Here is a 24,360-nt window from a genome sequence, read left to right as displayed (position 1 = left end):
TAAAGTCTCGTGTGAAGATCCACAAACGAGATTTCGCGAGACTTGGACACTCGATCAGCTGAATGCACTCAGTCGCAGGCTATTATGTAGGCAATGAGCCATCTCTATTATTCCTCCGTTGGCGAAATCATTATCATATGTTTATAGTGAATCGAATTTAGCGTATTATTTTCAATTATGCATATAGTGAACACTTATATCCATTATTCATTTGAGATGTTTGTCTTTTGACAACCTTCTTTGGCATGAAGAGGGACTTGGGTGTATAGAGCATTGCCTTCGTCACAAATTCCTTGAATATTTTATGGAAAAATTCATTTAGTTGTAGGTTAATTCAAAGGTATATATGCGATAATAGCGTAATGGCTGACGTGAAATCTCTTGAACATCCGACTTTAAAGGTAAGTGGGAGGAATAACAAGTTGCTACTAAGCGGACATTTCATAGTAAGATTGCGTCGGTAATCAATATCATTGCAACATTGACAGCTGTTGCAAGTTATCAGCGTGATTTATTTAATCTGAATTCAAATTATTAGACCCTAATCGACACTATAAATTGTACAGCGCTTCCGCCAATCGGGAATTATTCTTGGAGGAACCTATAATTAAATAACGAAAAGACTACCTACCCAAACTTTACGAATTGACTTTAATTAATTACCTTAAATAAAACAATGAAATCAAGTCGCCATAAAATTAACAAATTTTCTTTGGGAATTTTAGGTTCCGTACGAGATATTAAATAAAAAATTCCGTGCAGCACAAAAGCAACTGGATAGGGAGGTGTCTCACGTTCAAGCAGCTGCGATGGAATTAGAGAGGGGCTTACAATTGCAAAATGTTCATGCTGGAGATATAACCAGACTTCTGGGAGGAATGGTTGAAAGATTACAAGTGCTTAAAAGAAAGGTAAGTGTTATTAATGCGAGGTGTATGCGACATTCGTCCATGGTCATTTCACGACTTTCAAGTTCATTTTTTTATATTTCTGGTTGCATATCCTTGAGTATTAATTTCAACATATGAAAAGTGTTCGTTGCAAGTTTTGCTTAAATCATTTCTGTTGACCTTTGTATGGACGTCCGTCTGCACCAATTGTTCGGTCTCAGTTGCTCCATTTGTCACTAAACATTATTATGCGTTCATGGTTATTCCTTGGACATATATTTCGATTATATTTGGCGCAACAATTTTATTATATGTTAAAAAATATTAGATCTCGGAATTAATTTTAGTTAATTTGCAGTTATAATTTTTATCATTACCTAATGTTCCTGAATTTTAAATGCATGCCAAAAATGGTTTCCATCATCAATCTTAGAAAAAACTTTAAAGTGCTTTAGATTAAATTACATAGAAAATTATTTACCAGTGGTTTCGAAGTTTGAAATCCTCAACACCAATACAATAAGTGCCATATTAAGCGGAAGTCACCATCATGAGTGGTTATTGCAAAATAGTGACGACATGAACTTCGACTAAACATTATTTTTAAATAATTTTTTTCTCGAAAAGAATTTTGTTCATCTAGTAAGTCAGTTATAGGTTAGCACTGATGCACTTGGATACATTTTCATATGGGGAAGTAATGACGCAAAATAACATAATTATTATTATATCATGTCATCTGTAACAACAATAATTTTGGAGAAGGTACAATTTATGCACCCTCTGCTACCCATAAATACGATGATATTTTCTGCTGCACGGTTAATGAGCTATGTTTTCTAATTAATATTTTCCCCTATTTAGTGACTACTAATTCATCACTGATTTCCTTTTCATTTGGGCTGCCAGCTCCTGCGGAATTATAAGAAATACATGAATGTTAGTGAATGATTCAGCCTTATTTTTGGGTTAACCCTTCTCAGCTTTATGTTCATGGCAACTTTTCAATCCTGCCTTAATTGCAAATTTTTGGTGTTTTTTTTCATGAATCGTTATAGAAAGAATACTATATTTTGCATTTCAAGACTTCTGCTAGTCTAATTATATATTTAACAGTGATGTGGAAGTTATTTTTACTATGCATAAAATGTCAACATGATTATAGTGATTATCAGAAAATTGCTATTAAATATTGTGTGTCTACAGTTGATAATTCTTTGAATGGGAAATTTTATATTGCTTCCTTACAGTTAAACTTTTTTTTTATTGAATTAAAGGCAGAAGAAAGCATTTGTGAGGAACTGGAAGCAGCACATGTGTGTAAACGGCGATTAGAGCACCTCAAAGAGCATGCATCTCCTCATCCGGCTGCTGTTGCTGTGTGGCGCCGGAGGCGACTTGATCGTATGCTCGTGGAATACTTTCTTAGGCGTGGCTACTATGGAGCTGCCTTAGGACTAGCACACCACTCAAATCTTGAGGACCTCACAAATATTGATGTGTTCCTGGTTTCACGTGAAGTAGAGAGGAGTCTGGCAGCTCGCCAGACAGCCAAGTGTCTCTCATGGTGCCATGATAACCGAAGTAAACTTCGAAAACTTCGTAGTACAATGGAATTCAACCTCAGAATCCAAGAATTTGTGGAAATGGTTAAGGCAGATCGTCGTATGGATGCAGTAAGGTGTGCATTTTAGTCTTCATGTAAATTCTGGTTGTCATTTCACCAAACCTATGGAATTGCCTGAATCAATGATTAATTAAATTTAAAGCTCACAAGGAACGATCATTTTCCAAGATTTATTCAGTCTTTGAAAACCCTTCCTGCTGAAATAATTTGAAGGAAAATGTTATCTTAATTCATACCATAATCAGAATTTTTTCCCTGGCTCAGGCATGCAAGAAAGTTTTTCTCGAGTTTTGAGGAGGACCAAATGCCAGATGTTCAACATTGCATGGGATTGCTAGCGTTTCCAGTGAATACAGGTGAGGTCATCATGTTTTTATGAACAAAGGTCTGCTTTAAACTGTGTGTGCAGAAAGAACTTTTTAATTAAATTGATTAGTTCACTCCTCATGAGATGTGTACTTTATTCTTCAAACGTAATTCTTAATGTTGGCTAATCTCATGTGGGGCCTTGCTTGAAAACTGCTAGATTCCAGAAATTTACAATTCAAGTTGCAACCTTTAAATGCCCTTCAGAGCATGTGACCTGTTCATTACTTCTGTCTTCGAAAAATTTTCATAACTTAAATTGAGCCTTTTATGCTCATTTTTTAGCTGCAACCATAATTTTTAATTTATGGTTGGAGAGTGAAAGATGGGAACTGATGTATATTTTTGGCCGCATATTGTCTCAGTGTTATTATAAACTCGATGGTTTCAGGCTTCACTTTGTGGAAATCCATTCTAATAAATCAAAAGAGAGATGGTACTAAATAAATAAAGTGTGGAAAAAAGTACCATCTCTCTTTTGATTTATTCTCAGTGTTATTGCTTTCATGGAATCAATAGAAATTAACGAAATTTCAAAGAAATAAAAGTAATCTAATAAATTTTTATTAGAAATGAATTTTAGTGAATTTTACTAAGCTGTTTTACAAAGTTTAAACAAGAAGTTAAGTTACAATATTATGTCTAGAACTACTGTAAATTCTCCCTATATCCTACCTAATATTTTTCTGTATTCTACTGTTTGGCATTCTTTTAAAACAATGCCATTTCCAGATATTATGCATGTAATAAATGAGAAGTTCCCTTCCCGTTGACTACAACCTTGATGCAATGGAAGGACTTGTGAATTCTAATGACCCCTAAAGCTGTACTGGGGGAGTAATAATAACTGCACCTATTTTAAGGTTTCCCATACCAGATAGGTTGAAGGGTAGGAACCATACAAAATGTAGTCCACACGTTGTGTTCCTTATTGAGTTGGCCGACCCCAGGGGGATGGCTATTTGAGTGTTCTACATCCACACAAAGGCATATGGTGGTGGGTGTTAGGACACCACCTGTAAAATAGAATGCAGCAAAAGAAACAAAAAACATGCTAATGCACACCGACATAGACATATATTCATGCGAAACTTGTTTTTACTTATACACATGGCAATACATGTACAAGCAACTGATATGCACAAACACATGTACCTACAAAGACACTAGATGTCTACACAGAATTTAACCTTGCCATTGCTTGTAATTCAATTTTGTTTCCATTTTTACTATGCCTTCTGAGTTTTTACTATTCCAATTCCTGATTGTCCGAGGAAAGAATAAATATTTATATCTATTAGTACTGTATCTTCCTTATCTTATCCTTGTGGTCAAGCCTACCCAAATAGTATGGGGTCATAATAAATCCGTTTGTGTCATAGTTGAACTCGTATGATCTGAATCTTGCTAAATGTGTAAGACTCGCTTGCTCTCTTTGCAATCTCCAGCGGCTTCCAGCATGATGCCTCTAAGAGGCCTGATATACTTGTGGCATGATGATATAAAGTTATAACACTATTCAGGAAGGTAACAGGAAACAACCTCAATGAATTATTTCTGAACGCATTGATAAAAATAGTTTTGAGTAAGACTCCTAGTAAGTAAGGGACTTTGCCCTCTGGTCCATGTGTTAAAAGGCAAGGCTTCTACGGTTACCATATCTCACAAGGTTCTTGCAAACAGAACCGACAGCAGCAGCAATGAAGACACGGAAAAGTACCAAACCAGTTAGAATAGGGGCTTGGAATGTTGGGATAATGTTGAGGACAGGGAAATTAGAAAATGTCAAGTATGAGATGGAAAGAGAATTTTGAAGAAAAATGTTCAAAGGCTGTGCAAAATGAGATGGAGGGGATATTGGGGATCACTGGATCCATAGTTATAGAATAATATACAGTGAATGTATGCAATGGGAAGAGAACCAGTTGCAATGACATGGAACCAAAAGGTAGTTAGAAGCATAGTAAAGTTAGAACAAGGGAGTGATGGAATATAATTGGTAGCAGTTAAAGCAGAGGCAATTAGCTTAGTCATGGTAGATGTCTTAACTACTAACTCAATTTTGCTCTCTCAACTGGCTCATGCCAACAAGCAATTTTAGGGATGAAAAAGTTGACAGGATATACAATCAGTTGGGAGAAATATTTGCTGATGTTTGTGAAAGGAAACATTTGATAGTGATGATAAATTGGAACTGTGAAGGGAGATTGGTTGGCAAAAGAAGAGATGGCTGTGAGTTAATGGACTATGGTTTAGAAATATGGAGTTGACCGTGAGGGGAAAGGAATATAGTTCTGAAGTAGACAGGGTTTATTCATCTTGTACACTTGGTTTAGACGCCACAATAGTCATAGGTATGCGTGGGAAATGCCAGAGAGTACAAAGAGATATCAGACTATATTATGAATAGGTACAAGTTTTGAATAGGGTGATAGTTTGCTGGGAGCAGATTCAAATGATAATTTAGTTCTAATGAAGTCTCTCTTCAGATTCAAGAGAATAAAACAGGGGCAATGGTCGAGGAAATGGAATTTAGAGACACTGAGCAGAACAATAAAAGAAAGAAATACTCTTAGAGAAAACTATAGGAAAGGAGAGTGGTAAAATGTAAGAAAAATGTGTGCATAGCAAAGAAGGTCAATGAAAGCTACAAATGACACTATAATAACAGCAAATAGGGAATGGACGAGGAAACTTTGGATTTCAGATGAGGTGATTAGGAAAACAGACAAGATGAGGAAATGGAAGAATAGATCTCAGAAATTATAGAGATATAAATATTCAAATGAAGCAAGATACTGTTATGGCAAAAGAAGCAGGGGGAAGATGCAGTGTGAGGATATGGAAAGTTTACAAAGAATGATTGAAAGCTGTGTACTTCACCGGAAAAAACATAGAAAAACGAACTAGTTGGGATAGATAAGGCCGAAGCATATATGTTTACAAGATAGACAGTGCATTAAAGGTATTGAAAACAAAAAAGCCCATTGGCTTGGACAATATTCCCACGTGACAATTGAAGGCTTAGGAAAATATGGAAGCAAGAGTTTTATGGACTGTTTGATAGCATTTATTGGCAAAGAATTTTACCTGAAGATATCCATCAGATCAGTGTTTGTTTCAATCCCAACTCCAAAAAAGGGGAATGTCAGCTGTTTGTGATGACTATAGAAGAATAAGTTTGATTTCACATACAGTGGAAGAAGTACTTAGATCATCTGTATGAGAATGGAGAAGAAGCCATTGATTACTTAGGCAGTGATCAGTTAGAAAGTGGAGTGGTACACATGATGCCATAGCAGTGATTAGATCACTTAGAGAGAGGTACATAGAATGCAATCAGGATGTATAAGTTCGTTTCTTAGATTTTGAGAAGCTCAATTGGGTAGAATTTATGTATATATTTCAGAAAATAAGAGTAGATTGGAGGAATAGGAGACTAATCCACAATCTGTATGTCTCGGACTACTCAGATAGGATTTGTGGATGGAGATTCAGGATGGGCAATGTTAGGAAGAGGGTTAAGACAGTGATTTACATTATCACACACGCTTTTTAATGTATTATATGTGGAGGAAGTGGTAAAAGAGGCATTGGAAGAACTGGAATAGGAATGAAACCCAGCGGGGAATTCAAAAATCAGTTAAGTTTACAATGCTCAATCTTTAGTTAGTCAGCCAGCCAAGGGTTCGCAAGCATTTGATGAGCTTATTGATGTGTCAGTGTGATAGGTATGTGATGAGAATCAATGTGAATAAAACAAATGTTATGCTTTTTTCAAGAAAAGGGAAATCTAAGTTAATTATGAAAATGGGATTTCTTACGGTAAACAAGACCAACTGGAACAGTTAAGGTACCTCATAATTTGGCCAACGGAGTAAAAGTAGCATGGACATGAGAAGAGTAATTACATCAAGCATAGATGTTTTCACCAGGAGGAGAAAATTTATGACACGGGTGTGGTTAAGGAAGACAGTTTTCCCGCTTTAGGTGTCATCAGTTTTTTTTTATTTTGTAAGTTTGATTTGTAGATATGTGAACCTAGCAATGAAGTTATCGATATGGTCTTTAAAGTCTCATATTAATATTTCAAAACTATCTTGTCATAATTTTTATGGTGTCAAAGTATCAATGCATTTCAGTAGAAATTATGAAAATATGTTTTAGAATTCATTGCCATAATTTGAATGAGAGTAATTTTGTACTCATATTTTCTCATAAAAATTAATTTTCACCTATTTTTCTGTTATGAATAGCAAAAAGTGTAATGAATAATGGCTACTCCATTTGGAAACTATGGGGATGCGGTAGTCCAGGGGTAGAGAATTGGACTACTGAGTGTAGGACCTGGGTTCTATTCCCAAGCACGCCTCCCGGGCACCCTTAACTCTACCCAGACTGCGTGATTTTTCGGGTACTGGATCTTCCTGGGATACCATAGCCAGGACAGGGAAAGAAACAGGTTCCTATACCCTGAATGTGTGAATTTCACGTGCTATCGGGCTTAGTATTGGGTGAACTCTACCATCACAAACCAAACTGACCTTCTGGTTGATTATGTATTTATTTTTTATGTGGAATCTATTTGCTGGAATTTCTTCAGGCTTGAGAAATCTGAAAAATTGGTACTGTTTAAAATTACAATGGCAAAAAGTTAAGAAAAACATTCATTCCCTTGAAATTGTGAGAATTCCAGTTTGAAATGCACAAATATCTTACTGGTGTAATTCTAAGATAAATGAAATGATTTTCTGTGAAATCACATCATGGAGATTGAATAAAAACTGTGAATTTCACTAAAAATTTCAACATATATATTTGTTACCATATTAAAAATGTTAGGATTTCATTTTGCAAAATCCACAGAGTTTCTTGTCCGCTATTTATTTCATAAAATATTGACTGCTTGAATAAATTCGCACAGAACCAGCATGAAGTAAGTCCTAATACATCTTTGTGATGTGGCCTCACCTAATGAATTTTAATGCATAGATAAGAATTTAAAATCGGACATGTTTGATAATAAGCTGAAATTAAGCTTGGAAAAATCAAATTTTTGGTCTAGAAAACCTGGGAATGCCAACTTCGGAAGGTGTATATTTCCACAATTTCTTATATTTTTACTCATCCAAATTTTGAAGCACTTATATCCACTAGTGTGTCATGTAAGTCCAGGGGTAGAGTGTTGGACTATTGACCCGAGGGACTGGGTTCGATTCCTGGGCAAGGCACTCCGGGCACCTGCAGCTCCACCCGAGCTATGTGATTTTTCGGGTGCCAGATCTTCCTGGGAAACCATAATCGGCATAGGGAAAGGAACTGGCCCCCCCTACCCTGATATGTGAATTTTACACACCGTCAGACTTAGTACTGGGTGAACTCTGTCATCACCTACCAAACCGACCTTCGGGTTGATTACTGTGTTTATGGTTTTTTTATATACAATAATGAGCTGAGGGGAGGGGGGAATGAGGTGTAAAGGTGCAGAGGGAGAGGTGCCTTCCTCCCATCCATAATCGTGTAAAAATATAAGAAATTGTGGAAATATACAAAGTACAAAGTTTAATTTAAATTGGAAAATATTATTCAGAAACTATCGACTGGAAATGCCAAGGTAGAGTCTCAATAATGAGCTGAAGCAACCTTAATTTGAAGCTTAGTTAAGGCATTTTAGTATTTTGTTCCCTGTTATACTGTTCGCTACAGTATTTTTATGTCAATTTTTGTTTTCTATGTCTAATCTGTATAATTGTTTATTCCAGAAATATCTCCTTACAAAGAATTGTTGGATAATGGTCGCTGGGAGAAATTAATAGAACAATTTCGGCAAGAAAATTATCGACTCTTCCAGTTGGCCTCACAGTCTGTATTCACTGTTGCACTACAAGCTGGTCTCTCTGTTCTCAAAACACCATATCCTTTGATACTACTTTTAAATAAGTGTTTCACATGTGTTTTCTTGTATCGTAGTGTTATTATAATCTGTGGCTCTGGCTCATCTTCATTTCCTTGTCATTCGCTAGCAGAAGTCTCAGATTATTCAGAATTGCATATATGTGACCTAACAGCCCATGCGTGTGGCCAGAAATTTGGATTTTTTTTGTTGAAACTTCTGTTTTATATTCAGAATTTTCCATGTGTCATAGGCACAGCAACACCATTGCTCATCTTTATGAGATATCTTTTTATATTACCCTTGCTGATTATTGTAAAAGTTCCATATTTTTGGAAAATCCATATTAACCCATTATTGCTGCAACATAGTGCTGTATTAGATATTGTGGAGGGCCAGGAAAGAAGTATTTGGGCTCAGCATAAGTTAATTTTAAAGGAAATGAGAAAGTCCTTTCATGCAAAAGAATAAGTGAATAAGATCAAAGGATTCTATTTATTCATTTTGTCATTGTTGAGGCCATTATAGGTTACCACACAACATTAGCCTACAAACTTTAAAAGCTTGTCATAAAAAAGGTTGTTGACTGATTGGGAATTTTTACGAGCATTATATATATATGTATATGTATATAATCTTTTAAAAAAATTTTTATTTTAAGCATTTTTATTGCAAAAGGTATGAGACATATTAATCAGAATGTTCAAAATAAAATTGAGGTTTATTCATCCTTTATCCTCAGAAGAGGGAAGAGTGAAACATTAATCCAGGATTTCCTTCTTGCACCTGAGATAAAGTATACAGCAATTTTTATTCCCAAGGTCATGCTCCCTATGTTCTGCAACCTGGAATTTGCCAGTGCCTCTTTATTCACTATCATGGTGACCAATAATAAGTTAAAATAATTAATGTCTTCCTTCAAGACATTAGCCCTACAAAAATCATTCCCACGTGTACTAAGTAACAGATAATGTTTACAACTCTGTCATGTTTAATATGATTCAACTTTATGTAATAGATACTTTTGGGCTAAAGTATTTATGTAATGAAATTTCTTCTTTCTGTTGTGAAAAGAGTTTCTCTAACATGCCAGATATTTAGCTATGATAGATTATGCAGAAATTCAGGTTAAAATTATGCTTCTGACAAGGAGGAATTAAATTAGTGTAGCTATTTAGAACTAACAGAACTAATATCAGTTATTTTATTTATGGAAACTATTTTGTAACCCTTATAAAGTGTTTCCTTACCGTAGCATGAAATTTAACTGGTGTAAATATTTTTATATATTCATTTATGAACATCTGTTAAACATCTTTTATGCAATTGGATAGAACTTATTCATGGAATTAATTCCATAGAGATAGGATTTTTAGGAGAACTTATATTCAGGGAACCTGATTTTCTTTTACCTCAGATTTTTATATCATTTTTCATTAAGTCTTATTGACTGAAATGCTTATGCGCTACCAAATGTACTTGTATGAGTGATCCTATGATGAAGTCCTGCTCTTAGCTGTTGATACTCAACTCATTTTCCAAAAATGCCTCCAAAGTTTGTTTGAATTCAGTTATTTTAAAACTGATTGGTTGACATTTAAAGTTCCAACAGATACTGCCATCAAAATCATTCATTATATTTCATTGTTCTTTAAATTTAAATATTCATCTATTTTGTCATCTGTGGTATCACTGTGTTAACTTCAGTGTTATGCCTAAACTTCGAGTTGGGTATAAAGAGTGTATTAGAACTTTCTGTTTGGACCTTTAGTACAGAGAACTATATTATTTAGTTGCAGGATGATGACTTAGAAATAATATGTTGCTCTGAACGAACTTTTGAATGCTTTACTGTTTACTTCTATGTAATTAACATGTTTATGTAGCAAGTGAGTTGGAAGCTTCTAAACCGTGCACTTAAGCATAAATCATGACTTGCCACCTTTATTAACACCACTAATTTTAAATTAACTAGCAAAAGTAACCTCACCATATTAATATTAGTTCACTTGTTGAAATTCAAAGTATAGGATTTGAGCTATTTCTAAGAGATCTCTCAAAGCTGTCTTGACATTCTCCTCTGCCTCTCCGAATATTGCTTGTTGTCAAAATGAATATTTTTCTCTCTCAAATGAATGCATAAGTTGACATTGATGTTTAAGTATTCGTTTTATTTAGAATTGGCCACTTTAAAATTACTGGTATTCATTTCAATCTAGACAGATGAGGCATTTTTTCAATAGCTAGTTAGAACTATCTGTGGAAGAAAATTGGAAATCTTTGACTTTGCAGAAACTCTTCCTTACTCCCATGATGAGGCAATGATTTTTGTTTTTGCCAATTGCCAATCTGTATTCTCTTTTCCCTCTGTTCTTCACCGTTCCTCATTTGGTTGCAGAAGAGTACTTAAATCTTTTGCCTTGGATAGCTCTTTGTTCTCTTTATTGATACACAAAATGTGGCCTTGGATGGTACATAATTCACCTCCTTAAGTATCACATTAATTTAGTGTCTGTGCAGATTGGGTTGTGCAAGTATTCAGGGCCATAATATTTGGGTGGATGTATTATTTGTAAAATCTGCAATTTACGTCAAAAGCCAAATGTAGTAAGTTATTTTGCCAGAGTAGACATTTTTGTTGAGAGTCGAGTCCTGTCAACTGGATGAATGAGTATAAGATTCATTGCTGTATTTTGGTTCACTTTCCTATTCTGCAATTTCTAGTGATGTTAAACTCAAAAAGACAAAAGTGATGTCATAATCACAGGTGGAATTTGGTTGCTGCAGGTGTGGATTATGGAGGATATGCATTTGATAAATCTTCTTCACTGACAGAGAAAAAGTATTACTATGCCCAAAAATTAAGCAGTTTGATTATAAAGGTGTAAAGATAACTTTTACTGATGTGTTTTACTGCTGGCATTAAATGTTAGTCCCCTCTCCTCACCTCCAAGCTATTTTTGTGAAGTGGACTAAATTTACTAAAAATGTTAAATTTCAGTGGCTAGTCAGTTGGAGTAGTTGTCTATCAACTTCAGAAAAGGTTTTCACAAATAATGCTGACATCACATTAAATCAGAGTTGTGCTCCTTGTCAAGAGATTCTTCACGTATGAGGCTGGTCGATGGACTAAGGAAATATCATGTAATTATGCATGAACAAAAGGCTATAGTGCCATAGTGCCTGTTATTAGGATGCTATTACATTTCAGAATTTAAAAAAGTAAAATATTATGGGAAAAACAAATGCATCTTGATATTACTGCACTGATGGAATTTCAAATAGTGTTTTGTTTATATTTTTCTTTTTTGTGCAAAAGGCTAAAATTATTATCTGATCAGTGAAATAAAAACTCATCTCGTGTGAGTGGCTGTGATGGACTGACCATCTCTGATTCAAATCCAGATGTCTCCGTTTGCTCTCTGCTGAACCTAAGCTGTGTACATTTTGGGTTGCAGAACTTACGAGGAAGCAACAGGGAAAAGAACTACAATTGGGCACCCCTAATCTGGATCCAGAAATACTCATAATCTTGCCAGGTTGTAAAAATATTTGCAAGCATGCCTTGAAAGATAAAAAAATCTGGTAAATGAAGTGTATGGTATCTTGCTGGAACTGCACACCACTCCTGAATGTGAATTTTTCCTATTCAAGACCATTACATTTTATCATCGTAAGCAACTCTTTTTTGTTAACTCATATTGTGTAAGTGCATTTTGTCTTCTTATGCTGAAGTCACTAAAAGTGATGAACTTCAATGTAAGTAATTGCCACCTATGATGTAATCATTAGTGATAGGACCAAAGTGGAGTATTGGAATAATGCATTATCATTTACAGGAAATCAAGTGAAAAAACTAAATCCTCTTATATCAGTGAGGGGCTTGTGTGAAATGTTTTGTGTTGGACATATAATTAAAATGAGATTAAGAAGAACCTGGGGAAAAAATATTAAGTGTCATTCTGAAAGTGACACAAAAAATATAAATAACAAGCAAAAGAGACCTTGATGGATAGGAAAACAACGATTAAGATGTAATGCCTATGAAGTGGTTTTGTTGTGCCTGAATGAATGATTGGTTGAAGCTTGAGCTTAATTGTTTCAGTCAGAAATGAGCATTACCATTTGATAGTGCAATGGTTTGCTTAAATCATGTATGCAAGTGCATTTTGTTCATGGCTGATTTTTATGGCTACAGAATCGCAAGAAAGCCACGGTAATACACTGTGCATTGTAGGCAGTTAAAGACTTCATCAGATATGGAAGAGGTTGAAGAGTTGATTTTAAGCTTTCAAAGTTTGTGATATATGTGATCTTTTGAGTCCAACGTCATACAAAATACATTGATCAAACATTTTGCCTCTACAATAGAATCTACTCAAAATACAGTTATGCAACAAAAAGGCAATAGCAAAATATGCTGCTTATAATGCTCATTTGTTCTCAAACCTGGTAGATCTGCAACCCCCCTATATATGATCATCTGCCCACCTCATATGGCAGGGTTTAGAGCATAGCATACATTATCTGCAGTGTTGCGCTCTTCTCTTTCCTTTGTTGTGTTACTTGTTGTTCATCTTGTTACTAGTGGTTTGTAGAAGCTTGGAAGTATAAATTACGTAGAAAGGTGGTTTCACCATCCAAACCACTTCCAAAATATGACTTAAATGTTCACAAGCTTAATGAATAAGTTTTTGCATCCTTTACTTTTGGTAGACAAGACATTGATGCAAGTTCTCTGCAGATCATCTTCGAAGAAAAGAAAAAAAATTTAAAACATGGAGGTGTGGAACAGGTCATAGCCAAATGAACCATCAAGCCATATCTTATAACTTTCCTCATAGTGGGCCAGTCACAAGGAAGAGGCTGCAGTAATCACATTTGTATTGGAAGACAAAGATAAATTCAGTTGGCAAAATATGGATGTATAAGTGTAAAATCTACAAAGGTTTGGTCAACAGAAAATTTTCTGAAGAGAATGAATCTATTAATAAAGAAGACTCTGGAACTCTTATCATCCTACCAAAGCTGCAAAAATGAGCTGACTATACACAAATACAATGGGTGCAGATCAAGTGAGGAATGTCAAGGAAACTAGGATGCTTGATGGATCTCTGTGATTTTTCAGGTTCTAAGAAAGCACGAGTGGCAGTTTCACTGATTTCCATATTTTTTTAGTGCTCCATGTTTTAGTTTTTATGGTCCTGCCTTGGGTAGCTGGGCATAGAGTAGCTGAACTTGAACGAGCCTTCATGCTTCTCATTTTGTTTTCAATGTTAATTTTTTCAGTGTTTTGACTGCCAATTCATTCAACATTTAAATAAGTGGTAACATGTCAACCAATAATCACCCTAAAACTTGAATGTAGGAACAAAAGTCGGCTATTAATTTTTGCAGCATCTTTTGTTCAATGTTCATTAGATACAATTGATTGCATGTGCTTTTTTTCGGTGATAGGTTGACCATTTGGTAATATTGATTCATAGTTTACATGTGCTAACTTGAAAAAATATTGGAAAGAAAATAAAACTTTTTCTTTTTATGATTACTGCATCACCCTATATCCAAAGTCGAATTGAAAAACGTCAAACTTTAATTTCATCGACTGGACCTGAGGGAAATAAAAGTTATGAAGTGCAAGTACCAAAATTTTTACTCAGCGTTGTTTGAGCTGTGTTGATGATGAGATGATTTTCAAGTGAAGCAACGACAAAATTTCTTGATGTTATCCGCTACATTGTGTCTGCTTGAATTTGAATTTAAATTGTTGTGTAGCAATTGTTTCCTCAAAGTTGTTGTTGCAAATCAAGCCAGCAAAATGCCGGAAAGGCTAGGAAGTTATGACAATGGATGGACTTAACTCCAGACAGAGTCTGGGGATGAAGTAACTTTGAAAATGTTCACTGAAATTAGTGTTGGCCTGTGTAAGCTAAGCAATCAAAGATATCACCCAAGACAAGAAGGCCATGAGTAACTCTGGTGTAAAGGAAGATGCTTTCCTTCCATTGACCGAGAAAAATTTACGATCAAGGAATCAAGAGTCCTTTTGGTGAAAAGGAATGTCAAAGACACTGCAGTCAACAAATTTCCTTCAGGAATCATGGTCATAGCTTTGGGGTAAATGACACCTTATTAAACAGTGACATGCATTTTCTTCCACTGAAAGTTAGGTGGCCTTAGAAATAATTTGCTAAAAAAACTATAAAGTAATCCCGGAACTTAGTGAACTTCATTTCATTTTAAATTTGTCTCCGATTGCCTCTTCCCTTTTAATTTTCATATTTTAAAGTTCTGTTATAAAGCCAGACATTAAAAAAGTCAAAATAATTTTTAATCATTTGAGTTATCTATACTAAAAATAAATAGCCCCTTTTCTCGTAGTAATAGCATTAAACAATCATTTAATTGCATAGAGATATTTTTTGCTAGTTTTAGAAATGGGAGGGTTGCATCGCATGTAAATGCTGTTAAGCCTATGGTCAGTTACCAGTTAGTTCCATCAAGTATGCCATAAGCAGGTTTGAACGAATTTTTAATTATTTAAAAAAAAAGATAAATCTTCAACTTCAGTTGTCCATTGTGCAAAGTCTGATGTAATATTAGCAATCATGATGAGTCAGCTGCTCATGAACTGAGAATAGCAGTATAATGTGTTGATGGCATCACTAGTATATTTTCATTTTTGCTGAACTTCTTAATATCAATTTCAAATCAGGGTTATTATTTGCTGATTACTTTTTTAGGTATCTGTTGAGTTTTTATATATGATGCATGTTATATGCCAAAGGTGTGCAATTCGCAGTACTCGGGTTAAATATTTTTGGTGAATTTATAAAAAAAGTTCTCTAGGTTAAGTTTTGTGTCCTCATTTGAGAATGGATGAAATTCCTTATGAAAAGTATAGACTCTTGATTGAAAATATATGTATTTATCAAGATATTTTATCTTAAGATATTTCCTGTCAAGAGTCAAATTACTCTACAGTGGATGTATGTGAAGAAATCTGCTATCGCATATGTCCTGAATGGGCAGTCTTGAATATGATCAATTGTACTCTGAATTTTGATCCTTCGCCTCTCCTTAGGGCATTTCCCTGATTTCATGGAGCATAGGGATCAATATAAAATGACCTCACCATATATATGTGTGTCCGTTGATGTTTGCTCATACTAGATTAGATTTACACACAAGCCAGCAAGACAAATAGTCAAGATAACCTATTTATAATTAGGATTCATTTTTGCATGCGTTTATTAAAGCTTGATATTTTAAGTTCTGGGGCTTGCATCAGCTAAATTTAATAACATGGGTATATTTTGGGCGTAATTGGAGAAAATTAGTCAAGTCAAAGCAAAAGTGTAAAGTATCCATCAAGTAGAGGTAATCTATTCATTTATTCCTCGTAGCCCTTTGAAGTAATGGCTGTATTAGTGATTTTTTTGGTTAGAGAATGACTCTTGCCTGTTGGCCCTAGTCATTTAAATTAAAAACTGAATTGGGAACGTGAAGGTTTTTCTCTGAGGTGAAGATGTAAGGGGAGAATCACTATACCTCTTAACAGCAATATTGTAATGTGACATCTTGCCCATCCAATAGTATTAGGTAAATCAAACCTGAAATAGATGTGTAGAAATTTGGTAGATATTTATCATGTTTATGTGGAGTGAAATTTTTCAAAACTTAAAGTTTGACAAAGCCAGTTAATCATATAAAACTTCATTGCCGCAATACCAAGTATATATTGTATGTAATGATCTCAACTAATTGCACCAAGCTTTTCAAAAGGTTGTAGTATACATGTTGATGTGATGAGATTGATAATTTTATTGCCGGCCTCGGTGGCAGCAGGGTAACGCCCTCGTCTACCAATCCCAGGGTCATGGGTTCAATACCTGCCTGGGTGGGTTTTCCTCCACCTAGGGCATGGGTGTTTGTAATCATCTCCATTGTTTTCACTGTTAGTAGTCCAATGTTAAGGCCAAAAAGTGCTGTTTTCGGACTAAGGCTAAATAGATATTGCTAAAGTTAAGGCTAAACCATATTTGTTTTTCCATTTAACTATTTTGAGGAGAAATTAGTGTGTACATGTTTGCTTTTCATTTAAGCGTGGGAAAACGTGAAAAATTGTCCCAAAGGGTGTACCATTCAATTATGAAGACCTATTTTCTTTAACTGTTGACCACTCAGTGCTACATGTCGCCTGACATGAAAAACCAAAGCTGCCCAGTGTGCCAGGAGTTGCTGAATGCATTGGCTCTCCCCTTGCCATTTGCACACTGCTCTCAGTCACGGCTTGTTTGCTGTATCTCTGGCCTACCTCTGAATGAGCACAATCAACCTATGATGCTTCCTAATGGTCATGTGTATGGAGAACAGGTAGGAAGAATAATAATTGCTGTCTATTCATAATTTTTTAGTTTTTCCGGTTGGATTACTTAAAAAATATCAAGCATACCTTTCCATGTATTTCTCTTTCAGTATTGGCACTGTCAAGAAAAGCCTAGTTTTATGTTTAAAAAAAATGCATAGTTAGCAAAAATGAAAGAATTGCTGAAAACATTATAGTATTGGTATTCAAATTTTAACATAACCTCAAATCCGCAGTTAATTGCTCAGCCACTGAGGTATCCTGACCTCTAATAACTTTGAGTATATTTCTTCTCTTAACTCTTAGTTTCATTTTCAAAGAGTATTAGGGCTAGGCGTTGATAAAAATTGTTGCAGTTCAAGCTTTAAATTTTGTAATTCAGTACTGGTAGTTATCAGTTACAACTCTATTAAAATCCCAATGGCAAACTAAGATCAAGAAAGTGATGTTTTTAGCTCTATAAAGTTTATCTTGGGGAGTAGATTTGTCAAAGATCAATTTTGCTAACCTGAATTACTTGATAAACATAACAGTTTTAGGTTTAACTTTGTGGAATACCTTCGTTATGAGAGTAAAGAGAAACTTAACATTTCCACCATAAAAATTAAATATTTCACGCATCGAAACTATGGTCGTGAAATATTAAATTTTAATGGTGGAAATGTTAAGTTTCTCTTAAACCTCATAACCTGAATTACTGTTAAATATTTAAAACATATACTTCTGAAAGTTACATAGTTCACTTCAATGCTGTAACAGTAGGGGTGCTCTCATGGTTTGTCAGAGTTTGAAATCACTACGATAGTCCTTTTTTTCTTCATTATAGATAGTCTTAGATAATTCAAATGGGCAGTATAGCCCAGAGGTTTTGAATCTATCCACAAAGCTGAGGGTCCCCATTCAAATCCTTGTGGTGTAAAATATTTTTTAAAGTTTTAGAAATATTTTTTAATATTGTGGTATGAGACATAAGAAAGATGGCTTGTTTAACTAAATTATGTGGTATCTATGTGGTGATAAGAAGCAATTTCAGACCAGAAGCAGTGGTGACTCAGATAATTTGATCTTTGGGTCTGGGCTACTAGGAGAGGGACATCATTAATTTAGGTATGGTGGGAACATGCTGGGAATGTGAGCTTTTCAGGGGTGAGTTATTGGTCAGAAAATGCAAAACGGGATGTGGCGAGGCTAGGTTTAGACATGTGAGGAGTTCTGAAAAATTAAATTGGTGTGAGCTGATGATATGTGAAGTTATAGATATAAAATTATATGTTCGGCATGCAACCAGTAGTTGGCCGCAGTTGACATCATCCTGAGTAAATAATGGGATAGAAGAATGAAGAAATGTTGGAGATATATTGAGAGCATCCTTATGAAAAAGTTTGGAGGTAACCCTATGAAAACAAGCACAATTCATGTATCCCTATCAAATCGTGCCTATGCAGAACCAGAAGAAATCTCTGTACGCTTGGAAGACAACGTCTTTTTAAAGAAAATTAAAACATAAGGATGACATAATCTGAGTGGGTGCCTGGACTGTGGTAATTGGAGAAGGAAATGAGAGAAGTAGCATTGGACACCTTGGGCTGGGGAGGTGAAATGCCAAAAGATGGACCTCTAAAGTTTTGCGATGAAATCATTATGGTAGTGATAAGTACACTCTTTACACAACACCAGCACGAATGGAGACATATGGAAATAGTGCTGTGTAATCAGTTATATCCTTGGCAGAAGAGATATGAGCCGAAAGAAATTGAGTAAAAGCTAACCATCACAGTTGTTTATGGTGAACACAGTGTACAGTAATAAAGATCATGAGTAGCCATCTGTAATACAAGAAGTTGAACAGCGTAAAACATGAATTAAGATGGAACAAGAAAACCGTGGAGGAAAAATGCATTAGAGAATATGTGAGCCACCTATGAAAAACTGTTATGACAAAAGCAAATGCAACATCACTGAAAATAAATTCTAGGCATTAATTAGGAAACTTACAAAAGTAGCAGGAGAGCAACTCATGCACTACATAGAGACCTGATGCTTGGCAGCCATCGTTACACTTATTATTACTATTGGTTTCCTACCGGTTAAGGTAGGTTTTGGGTGGACATAACCTATATAACTGCACAACAATACATTTACTAACCTCCGAACAAAACACAGCCTGACATCCAAAATTACAGTAAGCCCTAGCAAGAGGTGTAAAAAAGGGGTGTCAAATAGCATCAGTGCTTTTCAAAATATACGTGGAGGAAATGGTTAAAAAGGAATGGAAAGAACTGGAGAGAAGAATGAAAGTTAGTTGGGGAATTCATAAAATCAATTTGGTTAGCAGATGATCAAGTTTTAGTTTGCCAGTTAATGTAGGGGTTGCAAACATAGTCGGATGCATTGGAAAGTTAGTGCAATGGATATGGTATGAAAGTAAATGCAAACAAAACAAATGTTATATGATTATCAATAAAGAGAAAAGCAACTTAAATATTAAAATAGGAGTTCATTTACTTGAGCAGGTTGAACAGTCAGAGTATCTCTGAAGTGTTTTGGGCCAAGATGGTCAAAGTAGCCGGGGCATAATAAAAATTCATATAAGAGAGCTTTTTAAAAAAATGTATGAAACAATAGAACAAAAACTCTCCAAGAATTAATGGAGCCAAGTATAAGGAGGACAAGGAAGAGTGTGACTTTGAAGAAATTTATGGGAACATGAAGAAAAGTACCAAACTAGTGTTTGAGACAGTATAAAGACTTTGGAATAGGAAAAATTAAGGGGAGATGTATTGATAGAAATGAAGATGGGAAGCATTTTATAAATATATTTATAAATAGTGGCTAGAGCCAAAACCTCTAAAAGGCACCGTAGATAAAGATGGGCATAAACAACCAGGGACCATATTTTTAAAGAAGTGAATTCTAAAGACCGTTGAAAGGCATAGAGGAAAGGTGTCCAGAGATGCTAAAAAGCAATATTTTTATAATAATAAAAGAGAGTTATAAGCATTAAAGATATCTAGAGAACTTTCAGAAGTGTGCATGGAGTGTTATATCAAAGATAAACAGGACAGCATTAAACCAAAGGCCAAGGAGCATCTAACTTTGAGTCTGGTGTCACATTCGTTGAAAACACATGTATGTTCTAGGATGAATAATTACCCTAGGCATAGGAGGAGGTACTAAAAAGATCTGTCAAAACAAATTTGGGCTTAGGTAGAATAAAGGAATGAGTTTGTTCTAAGTCTAAACAGTCTTACTTTATGGGTAAAACCACATTTCAAACAATAACTAGTGTTATTATATGCATAGGAATGATATTTTAAATTTGTTTGAATGCATTTAAAAAAAGAAATCAACAAGTAGAAGAAGAGGTTAATGTTGCTGGAGATATTTCACAAGTTATAATGGCTGAAAAACATCCTTCCAGCTCAACAATAACCAAAGTGCTGCAGTGAAAATGGGAGAGGGAAGGAAAGTGGAAGCAAAAAATTAAGGAGTTGACAGTGATATAATCTCTGAGCAGGACTTTTCATTGTGTTAGTGGTAGGTAATAATAAAAGAAGCACAAGGAATTGGAAGGTTAATTCCAGCTGGAGGCAGGTGTTTTGCTACAGTCGGAGAAATTTAAACAAGTTGAATCTTTACCTATCTTAGAAGCAGTATGTGATAGAATAAGTTCAACAGATATAATACATGGAATAGCTCATGCTATTTGTTTGGAAGAATTCTCTCTTATGCTCAAAGAAAGAAAGTGGCGTACAACAAGTAATGAAAACAAGGGGGCCATTAAGCTGTAAGAATCAGGGAAAGGGCTCAATTTTTTTAAAGAAGCGTGGAATATGATGCATGATTAAAGCATTCTCAATGAAAATGTTGCTCATTGTAGACGTAATGCCAGTTTATGTTTGGCTGACTCACAAAAAGCACCAGATCAGAATTTCAAGCACTTGGGAGAAAGATCAGAAATAAGGGCTGCATGCTTTTCAGGGAAATTAGGAATTGAAATCTAGAAAAAAGTTGATCACCCTGAAAAAATACATGGAAACATTTGTGCATGGAACTCTAAGGATTGGGGAAATAGATCATTGAGATAGCTAACCATAGAAGAGAAGAAGTTTTCATAACCAGATTCTTAGGGTGGATTCGAGTGGATTAGAGTGTCAAATCGATGGACACAATAAATAAATAAAGTACACACACGTACAGGGAAAGGATACATAGGTAAGAAGAGATGAAGAAGGAAAAGATCTCATGATGTAAGAAAAATAGCCTTTGGTGGGGAAGAATAGAGGGATGCAGTCAACCAACCTTGGTATCAATTATCTGATGGATCAATAGAATTTTCCACCCATATCTTTAAAATGTATAGCTATCTTTCATTGCCTCAAAAGTATCATTACATAAGATGAAAAGAGCGTGACCATATCCCTTGATAAACTAGGCAGGAATTTATCTTGAAGTAACTACAAATTTACTCAATGAAATTTACAAACCAGAGAGCATTGTCGGTAAGCATTCCATGTGGAGTATGAGACCCTGTGGATCAGAGAGAGATGAACAATTGAAAAGCAGACCTGATAGGAATAGAATCCTTCAAAATATAATATTTGCAGATCAAATGGACAGATGAAATAAGTAAATAAAAGAAAAATATTATATGGATAAGGAAAAAAAGAACCAGATGGGTTGAGTGTATCTTGAAACCAAAAGAATTTGTCAGAAAAAAACAGAATGGAGAATAAAGGGAATGCACCATTTGAAAGGCTAAAGGACTATTCTGTTAGCCAAGTGAAGATGTCTTTTTGGCTATGAAAGTTAGATGGAAGAGCTTAATGGGTCTAGGTAGGGAAATTGGCGTCAGAAAGGGAAGAGTGGAAGACAGCAGTCAGTCTTTAGATTGAAATGCTGATGGTGATGCTTTTAAAGTTATCCAAATGAGATTCATGTGATGTGCATGAAATGTTCTGCATGAATAAGGCATTCAAATGACCTTAGTCATTGAGGCACCTAAAAATTAAATTAATATTTAAATCAAGAGTATTAAATTTGATTCGACTTTTTGGGAGGGACATGGTAGTCCAAGGAGTAGAGCATTGAACTAATGCTCAGCTTTGACCAACGTTTGTGATTAATCCAATACTAGATCTTTTTGGGAAACCAAGGGAGACACCAGGAAAGGAACTGGCCCCCTTACCTTGAATTCTAAATTCCACATAATGTTGGGTTTATAACCCACATATCAAATTGACCTTCAGGTTGAAAAGTGTGGTTTTTGGTCCAGTTTTTAATCAATTAAAAAAATTCAAGCAATTCATCAACAAAAACTTGTTTGGAAACATTTGCAAATAGCATGCATTACCATTTTATCCATGTAGTTTATGCGGGAGAATCATTATGTATAATTAGTACAATATCTTGAGTAACTGGTAATTTAATTTTTATTTCACCTCTAGGAAAAGTATCTGGGCAACTTACTCTAAGCTTTTTTAAGAAATCTGTTTGTCATAATGTTTGCTTCTGTTAAAATTTTTATGAGTGATTAATTTTCTTTGTGAATATTTGTATCTTTCAGTCTCTCTCACAGATGGCTGCTGAAAATAATGGACTGGTGATATGCCCAAAGACAAAGGAGGTATTTCCTTTCAGATTGGCTGAAAAGGTTTATGTAATGTAGAGTTGTATAGATAAAATACTCAGTCATGAAGTAATTATAACAGGGAACTTGACATTTGGACTGTACTTTTCTCAGAAATCAAAAGGTTTATTATTAGGTACAGTATTGAATTTCAGGGTTTTTCAATAATCTTCTACTTGTGTGAGAGTTTTCCTATGTGTATGATCCTTAAAAACATTATGGTTCCCATGTTGCTCAAAGGCTTGCCCTGTTGTAAGAAGTGGAAGGTGAATTCCCCTAGTATGTTTCACCTTGTTACAGTTTCACATTAAAACAAACAAGTCATTTTACTAAATTATGACTTTTGTGCTTGGAAAGAATCATTGCTTACTTAAAAGCATTGAGTTGCAAGACTTCCAAACCCATAAGTGCCTTGACTCACTCATATGAAAGGTTCTGAGGCAAACTCTTAACATGGGGAGTTTATCTTTCCCAGGGTAAAGTCAAGTGCCATTTCTCATTGCCATTGAAATAATTTGTTCATGCCATTCATGAATCTGGCTTGTTTTAAGGTAAGTTTAATGTTTATAGTCATTTCTACTACAAAATTTTGTATTGGAGAAAGACACCATTTTGTATTCTTCTTGATAAGTTTGATTATATAGGCAAGTATTGCAATTTTTCAAAATTGGTGCATCAGAAACTTTGATTCAAATGTTTGTATTTTGTATACCGTAAGATATGTCCTTGCACGATAACATAGTCATAAGTTACATCATGATATTATATATATTTTGTTGAACAATAAATTGATTATGTATAAATATAAAAGCCTTTATTTTTATCACTTATTTGTAAACAGTGATGTTGAATGAATGTTTGCATTCTCACTGAACCAAATTTGGTTCCTAAAGTCTCTCCTATATCAATTTTTGTGTTTAGGCATGTGATGTGCATATCCATATATTTTATCACCTGTAATATCGAAATAGAAATTTTTGAAAGTATGGAAATGTGCACAACATATCTACGAAAAGTGACTTGCGTAACTACATTTGAGCTTGGCTTTTTGGTTTGTCACTAAATGTTCACTATCATGCTAATTATAGTCAATATTTTGTTTTCCTGTATGTGCAAACCATGTATTATTTATGTATAATAATTATAAACTTTACTTTTGTTGTTAATGATTGTAATTCTCAATTTTAATAATAAAATACCTATGAATTGCTTATTAATACAATTTGATGGTCATTATACGTACCTTTTTCCTCTTGGACAGTTTTACCTATGTAGCATAATCCCAACAGGATTGTACACGAGCTCAAGAAAATATTAAGCGGAAGGCCCTCTACAAGGCAGCAGATTTATTTCAATAGAATTTGGTCTGCTTTAAAAATGGCCATGTCTAATACTTAAAGCCTGTGTGTCTTTTTTAGCTTCAGAAAAAGATGTGAAGAAGACTCTCTCTGGGAAAAATAATTTCCTGACTCCAGAAATGAGCACCATGAATAACTTGTGTGTGGAGAGCTCTCTTCCAGCTATTATCATGTAGCCAGAATCTTCTCGCACATCCTTAAAGCAAAGGGCCTATTTCATTTTGGCTGA

The 24,360-nt window shown here is 34.9% G+C and overlaps 1 protein-coding gene across 1 annotated transcript; it reads left to right on the top strand.

The window, feature by feature from the left end:
• Window positions 1-56: 56 nt before the first annotated feature.
• Window positions 57-23,995, top strand: Kaz (E3 ubiquitin-protein transferase Katazuke). The gene is made up of 7 exons (XM_071599039.1): window positions 57-401; window positions 726-911; window positions 2,168-2,571; window positions 2,782-2,873; window positions 8,646-8,796; window positions 16,960-17,152; window positions 22,711-23,995. The coding sequence occupies exons 1-7, from the start codon at window positions 363-365 to the stop codon at window positions 22,810-22,812; spliced, it is 1,167 nt and encodes a 388-aa protein (XP_071455140.1). The 5' UTR covers window positions 57-362; the 3' UTR covers window positions 22,813-23,995.
• Window positions 23,996-24,360: the final 365 nt, after the last annotated feature.

Source organism: Hetaerina americana, unplaced genomic scaffold (assembly GCF_022747635.1).
Source record: "Hetaerina americana unplaced genomic scaffold, ioHetAmer1.1.p SCAF_100, whole genome shotgun sequence".
In the NCBI taxonomy this organism is placed as follows: domain Eukaryota; kingdom Metazoa; phylum Arthropoda; class Insecta; order Odonata; family Calopterygidae; genus Hetaerina; species Hetaerina americana.
Note: the sequence above shows the minus strand (reverse complement) of the source record. Positions and strands in the feature narration are given on the sequence as shown.

Excerpts from the sequence above, each read along its gene's own strand:
- Kaz (XM_071599039.1), top strand. The coding sequence starts at position 363 with ATGGCTGACGTGAAATCTCTTGAACATCCGACTTTAAAG. Across the intron at positions 912-2,167 it reads TACAAGTGCTTAAAAGAAAG|GCAGAAGAAAGCATTTGTGA; the intron begins GTAAGTGTTATT and ends ATTGAATTAAAG. Across the intron at positions 17,153-22,710 it reads GTCATGTGTATGGAGAACAG|TCTCTCTCACAGATGGCTGC; the intron begins GTAGGAAGAATA and ends TGTATCTTTCAG.